This window comes from Leptosomus discolor, chromosome 15 (assembly GCF_034619465.1).
Source record: "Leptosomus discolor isolate bLepDis1 chromosome 15, bLepDis1.hap2, whole genome shotgun sequence".
Lineage (NCBI taxonomy): Eukaryota > Metazoa > Chordata > Aves > Leptosomiformes > Leptosomidae > Leptosomus > Leptosomus discolor.
Window position 1 is genome coordinate 4685801 of NC_141405.1, and position 19242 is coordinate 4705042.

Here is a 19242-nt window from a genome sequence, read left to right on the forward strand (position 1 = left end):
ACAGAGCCCAATCTGTGTGAGAAGCAGCGAGGTCTCATCAGCCCAGGAAATAAACCGGCGCATTTCACATCCAGGAAGCGGGCCCGGCTGTGCCACCTACTCACCGGCTGCTCAGAAAGACATCGCCCTATTTAAAGAGCACTGGAGCTCTCCTGCAGATCAGGATCTATATTCATGGCTCCGTTAAAAAAGCTGAATAGGACTGGTCTCGTTGGAAAACAAAAATCCTGCTTCAAGTTCACGCAGTGCCTCGGAAAGGACTGTTTCGCAAATGCAGACTCATAATCTGAACTTTTGCACAGTCACAAAACTCACAGTTCTGGCCCCACATTTTACTGCAGGGGATTGAAGAGCGCAGCAGTATTTGCTGCTTTGAAGCTCTCCAGCCACGCTGCTCTCAACGGGTTCTCTGATCGCCCATCAGGGCACCGAGTTACAGGACTAACACCTGCCTGGTCCAAAATACCCTGGAAAATCATAAAGACTTAAAGCCCAGAGCTTGGCAACACGTTGAGGCCAAATGCTGAGTTTGCCAAAGACGAAGCAGCAGTTCACCGGTCCCATACAGAGGCACAAGCCCACGGCTAGTTTGTGCAGGTCCCCCAGCTCAGGAGCCAGCAGCAGTGTCCTACCCATCGCAGGGCTTTGTTCACTGCTGGCACTACGGGCAAACTTCAGCTGTCCCAGTTCGAAAATGAAGCCTCTCCTTCCCTGCATCTTGTAGTGATCAGAACAAAAGGATTAAACCCCTAGAATACTCCAGCGCTCTACTTCACCCGAAGCAGTATTTTTGTTTAAGCAAGAAAATCAACTTTTGTTTTCATTCAGTGATATAATTCAAACAACGAAATGGAAAATGCACTGTCTGCACGTACTCGGGAGGACCGAAGGCCCATGGGCAGCATCCAGGCTACTCCCTTTTACATCCCACAAAGCTCTCCACAAGCAGCAAGGAAAGATCTCAGGATACGTTAGCAAAAATTTAATTGTTACTAATTTGCATTACACATCAGACAGCTCCTGTGATCTACCTGAGCTGACAGCAGCAGAGACACGGCGTGCAGGCTGTAAACCCTGGCAGCACTGCTCACAGCGGGAGCTTTGCCCATAACGAAATGAATAAAGGCCAGATCATCACCCAGGGTCCGAAGCCTTAACTTCCATTTCGGTGGGCAGGTAATAGTTTGGGGCTTTTGGGGTTTTGTTTGTTGGTTTGTTTCCTTGTTTTGTCGAGTTTTTTTGTTAATTAAAAAAAGCCTTTTTAGAAGCCACCGAAGCCAGGTAGTACCGGCAAAGCAAAGCCCACAGTACCACCAAGGGCACAGGAGTCAGCCCACTGTACATGCAGCTGCCCAAACCGCTGGGCCAACTGCGTATTTAAATACTTTCCTTACAGATCTTACGGCTGAGGCAAAGAAGAACAAATAGGTTTTGTTCACTGAAGCATCCCCAGATAAAAATCTTCGTAAATGGGAAAGCTTCTTGTATTGTTTTGCAGAACCATCTGAAAAGCCATTGCCTTGGCCAGCCAGGGACAGAGCAGCTGCCTGAGAAGCAGACCGTGAGATGTGTGACACCCGCCCACTGCAGCTTTTGGACTCCATTCAGCACCAAGACATTTAGGTCCAAAGTTGCCAGCAACAACACAGAATTTACCAAACCAGCCACAACATTCACTGTAGATACCACAACATAACAACCAAAATTCCTGCTGGCTAAGCGGCCCCACAGCAGAGCTAGTGAAGGCATCTGCAGGGCGCAGCAGCATCTGTATTAATATTGACCCAGCTCTTGCCACCAGCAAGGGAGAGAGTCCTGAAAAACCATTTCAGATGGAAAAGCAGATCTGGTTCCTCTTTATATCCCTTTTAATCCGGCAGCAGGAACCACATTTTGTTTTGCAAAGAGCCTTCCGAAATACAAAACTGGAATAACTTCACCAATCTAGAGTGGAGAGGGGAATCTTTCACCTTTTCCTTTTGTTATTCACCTTGGTTTGGCACCTCCAGCCTGACAGTCATTTGTTGTACACCCGTACCACCAGGGAAGGGCTGACCTCGCCCCCACTGTCAAAATCATTCTCTATCCCAAACCCCAGCCTCTACCACTCACTGACATGTATACTTAAAACAAACAAAAGAGTTCAAATAAGTAACTATTTTCTCAACAGAAAATCCGATTTAAAAGGCATTAAAATGGTAGTGCACAATGCTGGCATCTCTTACTGCAACTTCTGCTCAGAAGCCTAAGTCTGAAGATTCAGGATTATTCACTGGAAATCATCAGTAAGAGACGTCATCTTGCATTGCAATGGCTCATGGTCTTGATGCTAGAGCAACTAGAAAGCACGTGGGGAGGACTGCGTTCAGACAGCTTTCTGGCACCACCGGCTGGGGCAGGAGGAGGAAGGCGGTTGGTGAGAAGATGTTCTGGGGTGGCCTGGTGCTTCGTTTCAGGTGGAAGGTGAGGGTGCTTCTACAGCTCCCCAGGCTGGCAATTCTGAACCAGCAGTGACGGCAGCCTCCAGGGACATCTTGTCACCCTTGGAGGATGAAATGTGATGAGGATGGTGGTTTAGGCGGATTAGGCCTGGGTTGAAGAGGTGAGTAGTGGCAGGGGTGTCTGCATGCTGACTCACATGTACTAGTTCACCTGGATTGGAGAGCCGTTGTGGCTTCAGTCTGCAGGCCAGTCCCACTTGCATAATCTAAATCAGTTTGCAAACGGATAATTTAATGAAGTATATTTAAGGTTTCTCCCAGGGACTGATCTAGATAAGTAGACTTGTAAACAAGACCTACTGTCAAAGGTCTGTACCTAATTTTTACCCTAGAACAATCCCAGGCCCTCCCCCATTTATTTACTTTACCTGATCATGAGTTCATATGAGGGTTTATCATCTTCCAACATTAAAAGCTCCTTCTGCAATAGATCCAGACTGAACTAGGCAGAGCCCACCGTTCAGTTCAGTCTGCCTACACCTTGCCTAAGCATGAAAAAAATTACCATACGAAAACCTCACAGACACATCCGAGCACAGGACGGCATACCTTGTAGGCAATGCTGTTGAGAACTTTCATGGCCAAGTCGGAGACATCAGGATAGGGGTCGGCAGCTAGGTGAAGGAGTACTCTCCAAATTTGGGTATAAACACTGTTGAAACTCACACCTAAAATTAAAAACAAAACAAAACAAAAAAAAACCAAAGCCCCACAGCACATGACAATCCGTCAGCTCAAACTCTTTGATCTTATGTGAGAAAATTCATTAGAACTCCAAACATCACAATGACATCTAAGAAAACATCAAGAGAAGAGCTCAAAAACACCCTGCATAGGCCTTTTGTCTCCATTTTGTCTGTCTTTGTGAACTCCGCAAGGGCTTGTGAAATGAAAGTGGGAGAAAGCAAAGACTACCTAAATAAGCCGCAGTGAAACTGTCAGTTTTCTAGGCTGCTGAAGCAAATAATCTGAAAAGGTCAAAGGGATAACATCTTTGGATTTCCTCAGCTAAAACACTAAACGGTATAAACCCACAGTCACTGGCTTATATTCTCATGGTTATTTTTATGGCTGTTTTAAGCATTAATACTCAGCTTGAATGTTCAGGGGTTTGTATTTTCTACAAGTTTACTAAAATCTAAACGTTAAAACTGAAGCTTTAGCACCCGCACCTTTGCGAAGCAGTCAGTCCAACTCAGTCTTTCCTATTGACATTTGTGTCAATTCCTCAGTTGCCAACTTGTTATTTAATGAGAATATCTGCCGTTTGGTGTTTCGGCAGAAGGGACTGACGGTACAAATCAAAGTACAAATCAAATTAATAAGTGTTTGCACAACTGACAAAATTCTGTGAACGTTTTATTTTGCTGCTTTTAGGCGAAACTTTAATTTGTTATTCTTTCTTGTAACGCTCACGGTGTCTAATAGTTGTAACAGCGTCGTTTGGGAGTTGAGCCATTTGGACAATAATAAAGCCCTTGCACTAACACAGAAAGGAACTAAAACAGGGATTTCAGATGAGTCACAACCAATGGTAAGTGACAGATCAAGCTGTTACTGAGCTTCCTTTCGTGTTTCTGGAGGCACCTAAATAGAAAGTGTTAAGTTAGGAAGACAGGGTTCCTTGGTCAACAAGCAGCTTCTCACCTTGCATAGCTGCTAAACCTGATTCTCAAACTGACCGAAAACAGACTTGGACAGTTCAGTTTTGAACTTTGGCTGGAGAAGACAAGTGGCGCACGGCAGTAAGCTTCAGGAGCGCGCACACTGCACCTCGTGTGCTCGCCTGCATCAGCCAAGGGAATCTTTCTTCTGCCAGAAAAATTCCCCAGCATGTGACAAAGCATTCTGCCAAAGGCAAAGGCAATAACCTCACACCATCCTCTCATCTGACCTGCAAAGAAAAGGGTCTCTTACTCAGCTGACAGCCAAAGGATTTTCCAAGTGGCATCTGCCTACAGAGCTTCACGCAGAAATCTCACGAACGTTTATGGCAGTGCCACCCATCTGCTGGGGGCCACCTGTACCCCAGACTCCTACAGCTAACCCTAACCCGCCCCAGGCAGGTAAGATAAGGGGCCTGACAAAGATACAACCACGTTAAAATCACCCAGGACAACTGAAGAAGTTGCTAAGCCGAGAAAGCAGTAACAAGTCTCAAGGTACGGCAGAGTCACAGGGCGCTGTGACTGTCATAGTTGGTTAATGCAGCTGAGCACGGAGCCCAAAGCGCTCGAAACCAAGGAACGTGTGAGCACGGCGCGAGGAGCTGAGCAGAAGTGAACAGCGCAGAGCCACGTTCAGGTTCTGGCTTTGGTCGCGATAGGCAATGCCTTTTGCCTTTCTCAGAAGCTCTTTATCCATGTTTGAATAAAAATGTCAATACACAATAAAGGAATTCTCTGCTCAGAAGAGGGTTCCTCCGTAAAGGACAGTGATGCAATGCTGGTCTGTCTTCTCCAGGCTTCTGACCATTTAGATTTTATTTTTGTGATTGCCATGTTCATCCTGGAAATTTCTATTACCAGGAAAGAAAAAGGGGAGGGGGAAGGATGAAGAAGAAAGGGAGAGAAACAAAGTGCTACAAGCTGTGGGAGGATAAAAAGCCCCAGCCGCTGAAGCAGCTAGCCAGGTAATGTCATCCGAGGTCTGCTCAGAGCTCTGCCTCCTACGTGTGGTCCTGTGCAGAAGTTACGTAAGGACCGATGGGAGATGTGAACGGCTCCATTTCTTGTAAAGCCCTTGAAAGCCAGTAAAAGGAAAGGGAGAGCGAGAGGGTACCCATCAGATTGTCCAGGCTCTCTGATAACCACCTCATTCATGACGTGGTCACGAAGAAAAAACCCAACGACATTTTTTATACATCTAAGCCTCATGAAAAAAACAAATTTAAACCAGAACTGCGGCAGAGCAATTCCTCCTTCGCTCGGCAGCCTTTGAAAAGAACAGAGGGAATTTCTATAAAGGCATCTCGGGCGCAGAGCTGGTGCTCGAAGGACCGGTCCTTTCTCCTGCCCTGCCCCTCCTGCCCATGTTAGTGTTGTTCCTTGCACCAATTCAATCGAGTGACACGTCTGACACAGCTCCTTGTAAGAACCTGAGCACCGAGGCAGTGGGATAATGGGAGGCAGCAGAGGTGGCAGAAGGAACAGCAGCTTGATTTCACGTAATGGACTAAAATGCAGAAAATATCCACGAGACGCAAACAAAGAGCCGAGCAAGGGGGACGGGGTGTTAATCTAAGCAGACAGCTCTGTAATTAGTCAGACTGATTCAAAGCCAGTTAAATGGACCTTACACTATAGATTGATGTTTACAAAATGACTCCTCTCTGCTAAGAACGTCAAAAATAAATTGCCTGCCTCTACTGACGGGTTTGATCTCCTTTGCATATGCATAACTCTTCGTTCAATGTAACAGCAGGCAGCGTGCAGGGCCCTGAGGCTGGGGCCTGGCTGAGGTCCTGCAGCCGGGTCACTGCGTGCACGAAGGGTAGAGCCACGCTGGACGCAAAAATGAGTGCTAATGGTTTTAGTTGTTCTTTTTGATTTGCCAGGCTTTGACACAGTTTCTTTCGAATCCTCATAAAAAGCACCGCAGTGATTTCAAGCCCTGCTCTCCCGGGGAAGGTGCCGTCTGCTCCCCACCCAGCACAGCAGCGAGAACTGACCAACTGCCGAACCGGCGCTGCCGGACCCCTCGGACCAGAGATGGCTCCAGGGCCCGCACCCCCCGCCGGCAGGGAAGGCAGGCAGCCAGCCCCACAGACTGAACCGTACCAGGGGACTCGGGGATCTGCTTCCCATCGACACCAGTCCCACCTGCTCTGTAAACGTGTATCCCCCAAGTCTCTCCTCTCCCCATGAGTGACACAGAAGGTGCCGTGAGAGCTGCTGGGATGAAGAGAACATCTGAAATCCTGATTGCTCTCTGAACTCGGCTTCGACAAACGCGGATGGCAGCCTGCTCCCTCGAGGAAAAGCAAATCAGCATTTCTCGCGCAGACCTGACAGTCTGCAAGCTGGTCTCTTTGCACGGGGCCGTGCAAAGGGGTTCCTGCACACCCCAACCCCTGACAGCGACTCAAATGGCAGAGCAAGAGCTTTTTAGTGTTTCAACAGAAACCAGAAGCAGCTCGTTAGGAAAAAGTACGTTCCCGCAGAACAGGGATGTTCCCCTGGACCGGGGCTGTCACAGCCGCCATGAAAGGCACCATGACCAGCCTCTACATCAAGCTTCCATTTCCAAAACCCGCTCAGATCCCTGTATTTTGCTACTATGCAAGTTACTGTTTATAAATACTGCTGGTTGATTAGTTACTTTTTATTATATCCATGCATTTGAATATGTTGCCTAGGGATGGAGAAGGAGGCTCTACCCGTCCCAACACTGACTCTCTTATCTGCTCCTCACTGTCCACCTACATCTAGTGCTCTCCTGATCCTCACTGCAGTAACCTCTCACTGTAAGTGTTCCTTCGAGGCAGCTCTTCAGGACAGATCCGGTGAAATGGCAAAGAGTTTTCTGCCCCCAGCCTCCCCTGCTGGAAAAGAGAACTATGCCCCCGCATTTCATCACTTCAAGATTTATCTTCCTCCTTCTTTGATCATTCCTTAATATAATCTTTCCAGCAACGCTCTCTGTAGGACAAAGACTTTAATCATGCAGTTTGGATATGAATAATCAGCCTCAAGGTATGCAAAACCTCCACCTTAATTCCTTCCCTTTTCCTATCTTAAAACTAAACTAAAAATTTCCAGGACACCAAGATCAATGACTAGAAAAGGCAGCAAGACTTAGCTTCCCACCCAAACTGACGTCTTTGTTGACTAACCAAAAACTTGCCAGCTTGAAAATGTGGGCCAAAAATAAATGTCTCTTCTGGTAACAGGACTGTCTGCCCAAGGAACACCCTGCCAAAACCCAGCACACCTAGACTAAAAGTACACGTTGCATTTGGGGGGGGACACGACACTACATGGGGGCATCCGGCCTACAGTTAGCTGGGAAGCTGCTTGTGAAGTGGCACAAGAAGGGACAGAGAAGTTTTCCTCAAGTTCATGGGAAGAAGTACATCATCTGATGCCACCACGTCAGTGAAGTGAACAGACCGATCCGGAATAGCTCATCTAGCACCATGTTCTGAAAATTGCAAGAGAGGACGAAAGCCCTGAACATCAGTGAGCCAACGCAGGGAACGCAGAGCACAGAACAAAGAACTAAACAGGGGCTGAAAATTTCTACTTTTGTTGTTACAGACTAGATTTCTGCTTTGGTTTGAGTCTACCCGTGTGCCCAAAGCTTCCTTTTTACTGTTCTGCTGGTCTCGAGTATTTGACAGAGTCATTCCAGCAGGGCCAAACCACCATCACCTCTTCCAAAAGACAGAGAGTAGAGCAAAGCATTCCTTCAGTCAAGACAAGTGTACCCCCCAGGCGGACTCCTCCCCGAGTCACCCCTCTCGCGGACTGTGCAGCAGTATCCTCTTGCACATTCGAGCGTTAAAGAAAGGCGTTCGTCTGCGCCCGGGCTGGTGTGCAGCACCCGCAGCACTACTGAGGGTGGCTGGAGCTGATGGCATTCTGAAAACTCTTTCCTTGGGGAGCTGGCGAGAGCAGGCTGGAAGGTGGCGGCTCTTCAGCAGAAATGAAAGACGCCTGGCTTTCAGCAGGCAAATGCCGAAGGTAATGGGATTCTGTGTGACTTATGAATTTTAAACACTTTTATAAGCTCTGTCATTTCCAGCTGGATATGAGCTCTTCCGATCGAATAGGAATGAGGGAGGCTTTAGAGAACTGCTCTTTTTCTTTTCCTAGGTCTCCCTCCCTCATCTCCAGCTCGTCTCTGGGTTCTTTTCCAACTGTGCTGGAAAGCTCTTGTGAGACACGCACAAGCCATCAAGCAGACACTAGTGTACACCAGTGGAAATGAGGAAATTCACCTTCCAGCTCAAGATGGAGAGAAAGTTCCTAACATTCCTGTCATGCTTTAGAAGTTCCAATTTCATTACCTACAATCAAAAGCAAACTAATTGATCAAGTTCTTAATGAACACATGGTTTTAAACTGCCACAGGGGCTCACGAGTTACAACCCCAGAATCCTTCTCCGAGACACCCCACTCTCTCTTCACTGATTTTTGAAGGCTTGAAAAACATGGGCACCTTTACTAACTACAAGGAAAACAGAGACTTCCCCCAGGATTTCTCTGCTGCATGCTGCCTTCCCTGCTCCCTGGAAGGAGGTCATTCCAAAAGCTGGGTCCTTCTGCGCGTGGTCTGTGTTACCACCCCAAAAGGTTTAGACTGTTTGAAAAAATACAGCTAGTTTAAAGCAACATTATGGCAGCAACCAGACACGACCGGGGAAGTTACCTGAACAACCACCGAGCTGAACTAGCTCAATACAGACATCCCAGTTCCGTTCTACAAAAGCAATGCCAACAATCCGCTACACAGAGATCAGCCGGGTGCTGCTTAAATACAGGTCAAACCTCCCTCCCTTCCGTGCTGCAACACCTTCCCTGCAGAGATCTGTATGTCACCCAGAGCCAGAAGCTGGGAGGGAAAGGGACTGTTGAGCGGTGTTAAAGCGTTCAGGGGTGTAAGAGCTGCTTATCCGGGAAGCAATAATGGAGAGGGGATGGGAGGCAGCGGATCAGCCATGGGACTTTTTGCACAAAAGCAGATTTTTAAGAAACACTCAGTCTTTTTGCTTTTAAGACACAGCCTGGGATTTCTTCTTTTTTTTTATGTCCTATTTTAACCACGCACATCTAAACCTGCATAGGAAATTAGCCGGGTAAGGCTTCCTCGGATGAGTAACCCAACAAAGTGGCTGTGCTGAACAGAAGTATGAGCCACGTGAAAAACAACCAGGGCAGCAGTTAGCGCCAGCGTGCCCAGCTGGGGAGTCCTCACTTTCATTCACCAGCCAGTGAAACTGCAGCGGGTGTGAAATTCCTGTGTACGCTGTATTTTGTGCTCAAATTCCTAACAGGACTGCTGTCCACCACAGTGAAGCATACAGCTGGAGCCAACAGCTCTCATTTCCAGTCCCCCCATCAGAGCAGGAGGGACCCTGCTCTGCCTGTGGCCTAACCAAGCACAAGAGCAGCATTTCTACTGTTAGGAGAAATTGTGTTGGAGTAAGACCCAGCAGGAGCTAAGATCCAAACTTTCCACAAAAGCTACTGCAAGCATGGGAAGAAGGGGGACACCAAGGGAAGGGCAGGAGAGTCCCTACTCACCTATTAGTGAATTCAGAGAAGAGTAAGAGCTGACTCGTCTCATCTTGTCAATAGTCTCAAACGAGAGGATATACTCTTCGTTCTCAGGGCTGCCCAAGGTGCTGCTGGCGCTGCTGCTGGTGCTGAGATTCCCAGGAGAAAATGCAACGGAGCTTCCAGCTGCCAAAAGAAATGGGGGCAGATGCTGAAACCAGAACTGGCAAGAGAACAATATTTACAGCCCTTTTCTAAATCCTGCAGCACTCGGTGAAGGTGTAGAGAAATCCACAGCATCCACTTCTAAATACTGAATGTTAAATATAGAGCAAGCATCAAGGGGTCAGAAAAGATTCGGTTAAAAATCTGCATACGTCAGGAAGTTGGAAGGCACCTTTTTGGTCCCCAAATATGCAGAAAAATCAATACTAATTACCAGAAAATTGAAACTAATTATAAGGGGCTTCCCATCTAAGCCCTTGGAGCTGGCAGCTGGATAATCTGAGCTAAAGTGCTGGTTTCAGCTCGTGTTGTCTTGCACATGGTATCACCCAGCTTGCGAGAGCAGGGTAAGGCAGAGGTAAAGAAAAAATCAAAGAATTTTGAAATCTGTCTTACATTCTTCGTTCAGGCTGAGGTTCTGCAGGGACTTGTTCAGGTTCCTAGCTGTGGTAACTGCTCGGATGTTCCCGTAAGAGCTGACGGACCGCAGCCTTGGTGTACAGGGACCATCACGCACTGGTGTCAAACTCCCACCCTCTGTGGATGCAAAATTTAGCAATTACAGATGTAATCAAAGCAATCATAGCCTTTTGGTTATTTCCCAGCAAACATGTAACTAAAATACTACCAATATGAACAGAATTTAGTCATTGCCCGTTAGGCTAAACCCGAATGAGGTATGACGAAAGACCCTCTGCGCACTTAATCAGCACGGACCGTGTGTCTCTGCTCTTTTGGCCGAAATTTTGTCACATCCAACACAACCAGGTGAGCCGAGCCTTGCCCGGGCCTGCAGACTACCCAGAGAGGCACGAGCCTCTCCTCTCCAGGGTGATGCTGGGCCACTGCCCAGACCCTGGGCTAGGACACGCTGCTGCAGCAGAAACCATTTAGCAGGCAGCATTGGCCGGCTTCTGTCTGCTTCTGCTCATTAAAAATCCAGTAAAATTTCTCATTATAATGAGTTAGGCAAATTCTGTTTTCCTGACCAAATTTCAGGCCTGGTTTCAACTCCTATTTCACCCACGACCTGGACACTTAGCATTTCCCAACCTTCTCATTTTCATTCCTGAACACACACACAGCACCAGGGCCTCAGCAGAGCTATTTTATTTCACTTCAGAGGTGGCTGCATTATGGCAGTGGGGCCAATGCTTCCAGTGCATCCTACTTATAAATGCTTCAGGATTCTTTTGGATAAGGACAAGCACCACATAAACTGCACGCAGCAAAAAGGACAAATGTGGAGAAGCTTATTTTCCAATGTGATTTCGTTATTCAGACAATAGGGAGATTAAACTACTCATTGCAGGGACAGCTCATGCTCTCGTCTCCAAGTCTCCATTGCAACAGTCCCGTTATCCTTCAAGATTTCCAATGTACTTAACATCGATAGAAAATACAAGGTTAGTAACAATTTCACTAGGGCTTTTCATTCCTCACAAAAAGGGATGGGACCACAGGCACAGAGCAGAAAGCTCTTCACTGCTGCTTGTCTGGCGCTTTACAAAGAGCGTGGTTGGTTCAGCGCTCGGTGGCGAGGCTTCTCGCTAGGTCAACGTGACACTGAAGTTTCAGGTATAATTTGAGGCGGGGGGGGAAAGTCTGGTAAGCCTGTGCACTGCCTTGACAAATATACTTCAATCTTGATCTGAAGGGAATGTCTTTGAAGTTGACAGGGTGTTCAGTCTGCACAACTTGCTGGGGAGCTCTAGCTGTGGTTTCGATGGAGGCTCAGCAGGGGATGCGTTGCTCCAGCGCAAGATATTACAGTGCCAAACAGACACCAGAGCTACCCACCACGTCACTCGACTTTGAAGCAACGGTGCTGTTCGATAAATCACCACCAGCGAGAATTTCACTGTGTTGTGCAAACTCCTTAAACAGGAGTTCCCAAGCGCTTTCAGGCCACACGTTTCCTGTCCACACAAACACGAAACACCTACCTGGTGCAGCTGGAGAAGGCAGAGGGTAATTCTTCTCTTCTTCCATGAACTGCAAGGCGACGGTGCAGAAATTGCTCTCGTACTGAACCACCAGGTGACTTAGAGCCACCACCAGCTCCTATGGAGGGAGCAGAAGAAACAGGTATTTCATGGTTACGTAGGTGAGAAACAACAGATCAAAGGGAAACACAGAACAATGTGGTCGTTATTGCTGATGTTGTTGGGTGGCCACCCAGAGCAGTAATTTTCACTTCACAGGGATGAACTGAAGAAAGGCAGGGTACCCTGTTTCAAATCTCATTCTTCACAAGTCTTTTATTGCTGAACAGGCTCCCACCACCCTTTGATTCTGCCCAATATTGTCAAACTGATGCAGCGCCACAGAAAGCACTGAACTGGTGCCCAGTGCCCAGCTCCCTGCCCTCCTGCGCACGCCGCCGTCTTGCCCACGAGAGGTGTGTGGTTCCTGCGGAGCAGCCACGAGCTGTGCCAGGGATCCGTGTCCTCAGTGCCCCCCCCGGCACAGCCTGACCCTCTCCCCACGCTGCACACGTAGGCATGGAGCGGAGCGCTCGTCCCACAGCCTGTCCTACCTCTGCTCTGAGCTGAAGGGAACAGAATCTGACAAGAGGCCCTGGGGACATGGCTCAGCTCTTCCATAAAGGGCCCTGCTCCGAGTCCTGCGCTGAACCGCACAGTCTTGTCCTGACCTGCAACGTCAGCAGCTGCCACGAGCGCGGTGGTGCCCCCCCCCCGCCAGGGACCATCAGTTCTTTCTCACAGCCACAACCTGAGACCCTGAATTACAGGGCGGGGTGGGGAGGGCAGAGAGGCGCAGGTCAGACCCGCAGCCAGGTACGGCTCGCCAGGCACTTGGGAATGGGAGAGGTGGAGAGCCGGCTGTGGTTGCTGTTCTCTGCTCAGGGGACTGATCTCCAAAAGAGAGATTTGTGAATCTCAAAGAGCATATAGTGTGACATGCAGGTCTCTCCTGAATTAAACTGATTAAATGCTGGAACAAGACAACAAAAATTAGTCCTCACAATGCTGGTGACAACTGTCAGGGTGCTGGTGTTCCACTTAAGTAACGTAAGCACTAGGACACCTAAGTACCCCCACCTAGAACAACCCAGAATGTCCAAAACTATTTAGTGTACTATTGATGTACAACGGTGCATCAGAAATTGTAATTCTTCAAAACCTGGAGAATTACTTTGAAACAGTCTGTCATCCGCCCTTGTGGTTTCTAAAAGCAGCAAGATCTTTTTCCTGAGTGGAGTGCTCATGTTCTCTACACAGCACTCTTACTCCCTCTCCTCTTCCTCCCCTAGGACTGCCGCATACTCCATGTTTTTAGCAATACATTACTATTTCATTTAAAATCCAAGGTCCTGTAATGTAAAATATTGCAATCAAACCCACAACCAACAGGGGAGCACTGGCAGAAGAGTAGCCCAGCAAGAATTCTCAGTGTTTTATGCACCTGAAAAAGACTTCAGTGTAATTGCTCTCCTTCCTTACCAATGTCTTCACATGCTCTTTAAATCAAAAACCCAGGATACAAAAATTCCCACAAAACCCTGAGGTTGTTACTCCTCTTTCAGACATTCGCTTAGTGGAATACATGAGCTAAATCAGAGGTCCACCGTGGAACAGCAGAAACACGTCAATCTGAACAACCCCCTTGCCAACACGTGGGTCGTCCCGTCAGGAGGCTCCTTACACCGCAGCGTAAACCAAACGTTGCGTCATGTGCTTCGAGAAAGGGTGAGGGGATAAAACCACCTCCCAGAACGCCTCTGCACGTGGCGCAAGGCTCAGTGCCGAGCCCTGGCCGCAGCAGTAGGTTGGTGCTGCTGGTTTCACTGGTGTCATCGTTTGTGTGTATTGCTCCTCAGCGGGAGCTGAAGTTGAAAGCCTTCGTGATGAAACAGACACCTCCAAATGAGCCAAATTCATTGAAAAGTCTATTAAATAACGCACGCTCTGAAGGCACAGTGCAGAGCTCATCAGCATGAACCCCCCAAGGGCTGTACCGCCAGCCTCTTCGTACCTTTCGAACCATGGGGCTCCCGTCGTTGATGAGCTGAGCCAACATCATGGCTACGTTGTGATCGATGGTGGTGGAGTGGTCGGTCCGTTCCGCTGAGTTGCCCACAAATGTTCCCAGTGCAAAGACTGCAGCACAGCGAACCTGTGAGACACAAACATTCATTATTATTTTCCTCTTGTTTCCAGCCCAAAGTTTGCCGCTGGGATTTTTTTATCCCCACAAATGGCATCTCTGGAAACCTAGACTACTGTGTCAGGTAAATAGCGAGGGTTAAAGGGAAGCCCTCGGAGAGTGAAAACCAAACCAGATTCAGCAAAGCACTGAGTTTTAAGTATTCACAGATGCAGGAATGTATTTAATTTCCCAGAACACTCGGTGACCTTCCCATGGGTGATCTTTCCAGCTGATGTTGCCTAGAATATTAATTAACAGGAATAAGGTACGCGGGGAGTTACTGTTGGGATGTGAATCTCTAATAAGTGCCGAACGACAGTATTCAGATAAGGGCTCATAGAAAGGCAGAAGATAACGGAAAACAGAAAAGGAGGAAAGAGCAGCTCCAATCAGGGTAAGCTTTGCCAGATCACACAAAGAACAGAGGGATCAGATGGCTTGGTCATCTTGCAGCTTGCCTTGGCAGAGACTGCGAACGGTGGGGACAGGGGGCAATTAGCAACCGCGGGATGGGCTTCCAAAGCAGAGACGCTCACTCTGGCTTCTCAGAGAGCTGCGGGCGTGTCATAAGGAGAGAACCTGACCTCTGCACAAATGCAGCTCGTAAATGGTGGCAGGATGGGGCCAGAGAAAGGAGGTGGAGGATGCAAGACAGAAAGACTGATTGTGAAGGGGAATCTAATCTTTAATCGCTGCATGTTGGCAATGGTGTTTATCTCCAGGCTTGCTTCTCCCACGTACAGTGTGATTTCACTGGGGTCTGACAGGCTCTGTCAATCATAGGCAGGTTCTGCACAAGAATCGCTTCTCTCTTGGAGAGTTTGTCACAAAGGTAAAGCACATTCAATTAAAGATGTATTTTCTCACATACCAGGAGGAGAAGTTTTCACACTGGGACAAAAAGCCAGCGAGTTTTGGGACCACACTTTTAACAAGTTTTTGATATGCAAGTAAGCAAAACCCGTGGTGTTTCCTAACTGTGGTGCCCAGATCCCAGCGCTTTTGGGCTGCATGAACCTCCCCCTGCATTTCTTTGGTTACTTCTCTTGCAGGGCTTGTATGATTTGCACCCCCTTGAAGAAACAGCAGTAAGATCTTTCTTTGAACCAGACGCAATCGTAAAGCTCTTGAAGGCCCTGGTTTTGTAAGTATTTCTGTAGCCCTCTGCCAGGCTGCCCACAACACCACTGGTGTTTACCTAAAAATTTGAATTTTTACCTCTGGGATCGGATCAGAGAGGAGACTGTAGAGCTTTTCGTGAGCGCTGTCTCTCACACCACACCACCTGGCTGAGTCAAAGTTCTGCCAAATACGTCCTAAACAAATGGCCACCCACTGACGCAGGAGAGGATGTGGATCATTTAACTGCTCCAGGCAAATAGCAATCAGGTTTCCTTGAAGGCAAGCTTCCTAAAACACAGATCAACGCAATTTATTTTGGATGACAGCTTCCCACCTCATCATCAAAGAAGATTATCTCTGAAATAGACAGGAAATCAAGAGAAAATAATTATTCAGTGGTTAGATACCAATTTTGTTACAAAACACCATTTGGAAGCAGCACAAGGGGAAGGTCAGCTACACGCTGCTATCGCTAGTTAAACAGCTGAGCATTAGAAATGCTTCCTGTAACGCATAAAGCCAGTTTTTTCCTCATTGGAAATACTCCTTGCACCTGTCAGAGCCCCAAGGTTTATGGCTCATTCCACACACCCTTCCCGAGAACTTTATCACAGCCATCAAGTTTCCACTTGACAGGAACCAGGCACTATTTCTTTAACAGCACGTCAGGGCGCTGCCTGGAGAGGTAGTTCTTGAGTGACTTGTGTCCTTAACCTCCGCTTCCAGGTGCCAGACCCATAATGTGTTTGTCACACCTCCAGGCCAATTTTTCTTTTAATCCACCCAAAAATACTGTAAAGCAATCTTCTATTTCAGTTTTCCAGTTCAGGGTTGTGCTTTAATGCAAGCCAGGACACTTTTACCAAAGGAAAGGCACGATGCAGAGAAGACGTAGGAGAGAACGAACGGAGGATGTCGGGACTCACCTGTCCAGTGTTGTAGTTGTTAACAATCACAGCCAGGATAAAAGCTGTCATTGTCCTGTGTTCAGCCTTAAAACAACACACAACTAATGGTTATCCAGAAAACAGGTCAGAGAACAGCTACATCCCATACCTTCCCAAATGTGAGATTATTCTAAGCGCAGCTTGTATCACACCAAAAGAACAAGGGAGGGGAAAGCAAGCCAGAATTTCCTCGTCACCCAGTCCTGTCACTAGTTACACCCGAGACACCCACCAGATTGCCGACAGGATCCTCCCAACCCACCCCGTACACAAACCCCTATGACGGGGAACCACGACCAGCTCTGGCAGAGGGAAGCTGCAGCGTGATCGGACTGCCTCTGCCCCCAGCTCCCGTCTCACCACTGAGCAACCTGCGCTCACAGAACTTCAAATGAATTTGCAAATCCTTGTTTGCTTGGGCTGTCTCTGTCATGCAGCCTGGCAGGGGCATTTTTAACTCCCCTGGTCAGCGACTCCACAGCTCAGCAATGACTCTCCAGCAGGTGTCACAGGCGAGGGAGGGAGGAGGCAGGCCCACCTTAGCACCAACCACATCAGAACAGCAACAGATAAGCCCAGACAAGCTAAGCAGATGCTAGAAGAGTCTGAATAAAGATGATTTGTCCTTACTGGCATATAAGGATCTGCCAGAACCGAAAGGAAGTACTTATGACCGTTGTCCTTCACAAGGTCAGCTTGGCATGACTGAAAAACGAGACAAAGAAAAACGCAGTGAGTACCAGAACATAACAATACTGTTTCCTCTAATGATGTATGAATATTTCACCTCTTAATCATTTTTCTCAAATCTTGTTTTCATTTGAGGAGCAAAACAAAGCGCGAGCCCTCCCTCAGGGCCACAACCAAACATCCCCACAGGAGAAGGGCCGGCAGGGCGAGCAGTGTCTAAAGCAGGGAACCCTCTGCCACCCTCCAACAAGACACAAACTGTAGCGGAAAACGCGACCTCCTGCTCAGGAGATTACATTTGGCATCTCTCTGTCCCACATTAAACCTGCACCAGTACCTGAGAGCCACCAAAGGCAAAACCGAGGAGGAATTAGATTTTTTTTTTTTTAATATTTAACAGAATAAAAATTGTTTAAGATTACATCTTCTGAAGTCTAACTTCCAACCCCGTGTCAAGGCAGTTAGCTTAACATGGATCAGGCTTGCTGATAATTGCTGCTCACTACCTTCTAGTTGTACAGACAGACACCTACCCACCCAGGGTAAAACCCTGCTCAAATCTGTCATGTGCCCCAGGCAGGGACCAAGCGCCCAGGCCTCTCCTTTCAGAGGACACTGGTCACGCACGAGCTACCCAGAGTCACGCAGGCAGCTTGTGCTGCCTGTTCAGAGGTACGTGGGCACTCCCGGTTGCCGAGCGCACAGCAGAGGCGGTTGCAGATGCTCTCGGGGTCCCTCCTCGTCCACCGGGCCTCACTCAGGCCAGGACGGCAGAGTCCGTGCCTTGCACATGTCGAAGTACCACCCTTCACAAGCGGGACAACTCCTGGAGACTGCTGCGTGCCATAACCCCGGCACACGTTCCCTTACAGCACCCCCATCACTGAGCGATTACCAGGACATCTGTAAGGGCGGGGAAGGAATTATTCATTCTTCATATAATCTTTCTTCCTATTCTGTTCAATCCCCTGCCTAGGTGGGACGAGGTTTTGATAAGAAGATTTCAGCTCATCCACACAAACGAGACTAATGGCTGTATTATTTGGTCAAGTGCTAATGCATATTAAATAGGCACAACAGGGGCACACAGCACCACGATCTCCTACCGCACAACCAAAAACTGCAGAGCAGCTCCACTGCCTTTAAAAGCCTGTCAGGAGAACCAGGCAGGTTTTCCTGGGGCAGCATCCGCAGGGAAGCGCGTGGTGTACAGCATGTTTCTGCTAACACACCAACCCAGGCTTCAGGCTGACACATTGGGGTCAGGCCGAAAGAAAACATACTACGAAAGTGAAAATTTAAGGGAGGAAATACCGAGTTGGCAATCAGTTTCCCCCGCGACTGTGGTTCTGTTGTATGCTTCATGCCAGAGTCAGGAGCATGTATTTTTTATCAGGATAAAAGCAGAGAAGGTGAAGGAGGGAACTAATTGTTGAAAGCAGAGGGGATGGCAAGACAGAGATGCAAGAGAATATTTTATTGCTGAAGGGAGTAAAGATGCTCAGTTTGGCAGACCAAAGAGCAGAGGGGATGGATTGATGCCAGGCTGCAGCTACGAGAGGCTTTCCTGACTTCTGTGTAACGCTGCACAAGAACCAGGCTTCCTTCTTCCCTGTTTCCATTCTCAGCACGAATATTTTCTGTTCCTTACAAAAAAACCCTCAAAACAAAACAAAAAAACCTCTTTGCTTTAGTGTCAGCAAACAGACCCCAACAAAGAGAAGGCTGCCTGTCTTCACACTACATTTATCGTGCTGCCGCTGCTACCCAAATGCCTGCGGCCCGAGGGAGGGAGGCAGCTCCTGTAAAGCCAGCACACTTGCTCAAACCCTCCCTGCTTAGATCCTGTGAACAATAGGGGAAGTCAGCACCAGTGACGCCTCCTCCTCAAGGAGCGAGCAGCTACACTTGTGCATAACAACACAACGCAACCAAAACAAGGAGCAGGCTTGGTGCTCCGAACTTACACAAACCACAAAGCTCCCAGTGCTGGGCAGGGACTAGAGCACAGATCTCTTCTTTCTCCATAATACAACGTACGTGCTGTGTAACTCGCCCCTAAACACCTCCCACGTTCCTGCAGCACCGCCACAGCGCAGGGGTGGCCTGGGTGACCACGCTGGTCAGCGCACCCTCACCCCTGGGCGGGTACTTGGACCCGTTACCCTCAGGGAACGCTTCACGTCAGTATTTGTACCCATCATGAGATGGGGAACAGCAGCCACAATCCTGCTAACAAAGGACGCATCTGGAAAGCAAGCATACTATTTACGGCTTTAAAAAAGTATGAGAAAAGGTTGGTTTCTACTGTCTTCAGCCAGTTCTTTGAGGTGGCAAGATCTCTTTTTCGCTGTCCCACTTGGC

At 48.2% G+C, this 19242-nt stretch overlaps 1 protein-coding gene across 4 annotated transcripts in view; it reads right to left on the reverse strand.

The window, feature by feature from the left end:
* RPTOR (regulatory associated protein of MTOR complex 1) overlaps positions 1-19242 on the reverse strand; it is a 148754-nt gene that overhangs the window by 35988 nt on the left and 93524 nt on the right. For 2 of the 4 annotated variants that reach the window (XM_086473479.1, XM_086473478.1), the window contains exons 14-21: positions 16819-16893; positions 16168-16233; positions 15338-15529; positions 13946-14086; positions 11893-12010; positions 10343-10483; positions 9749-9907; positions 3051-3169 (exon numbers count right to left, since the gene is read on the reverse strand). In XM_086473479.1, coding sequence (XP_086329605.1) covers positions 3051-3169; positions 9749-9907; positions 10343-10483; positions 11893-12010; positions 13946-14086; positions 15338-15529; positions 16168-16233; positions 16819-16893 — 1011 coding nt within the window. Of the gene's footprint in view, positions 1-2638; positions 2708-3050; positions 3170-9748; positions 9908-10342; positions 10484-11892; positions 12011-13945; positions 14087-15337; positions 15530-16167; positions 16234-16818; positions 16894-19242 lie in introns of all 4 variants that reach the window. The other 2 variants (XM_086473477.1, XM_086473480.1) reach the window with 2 other exon arrangements.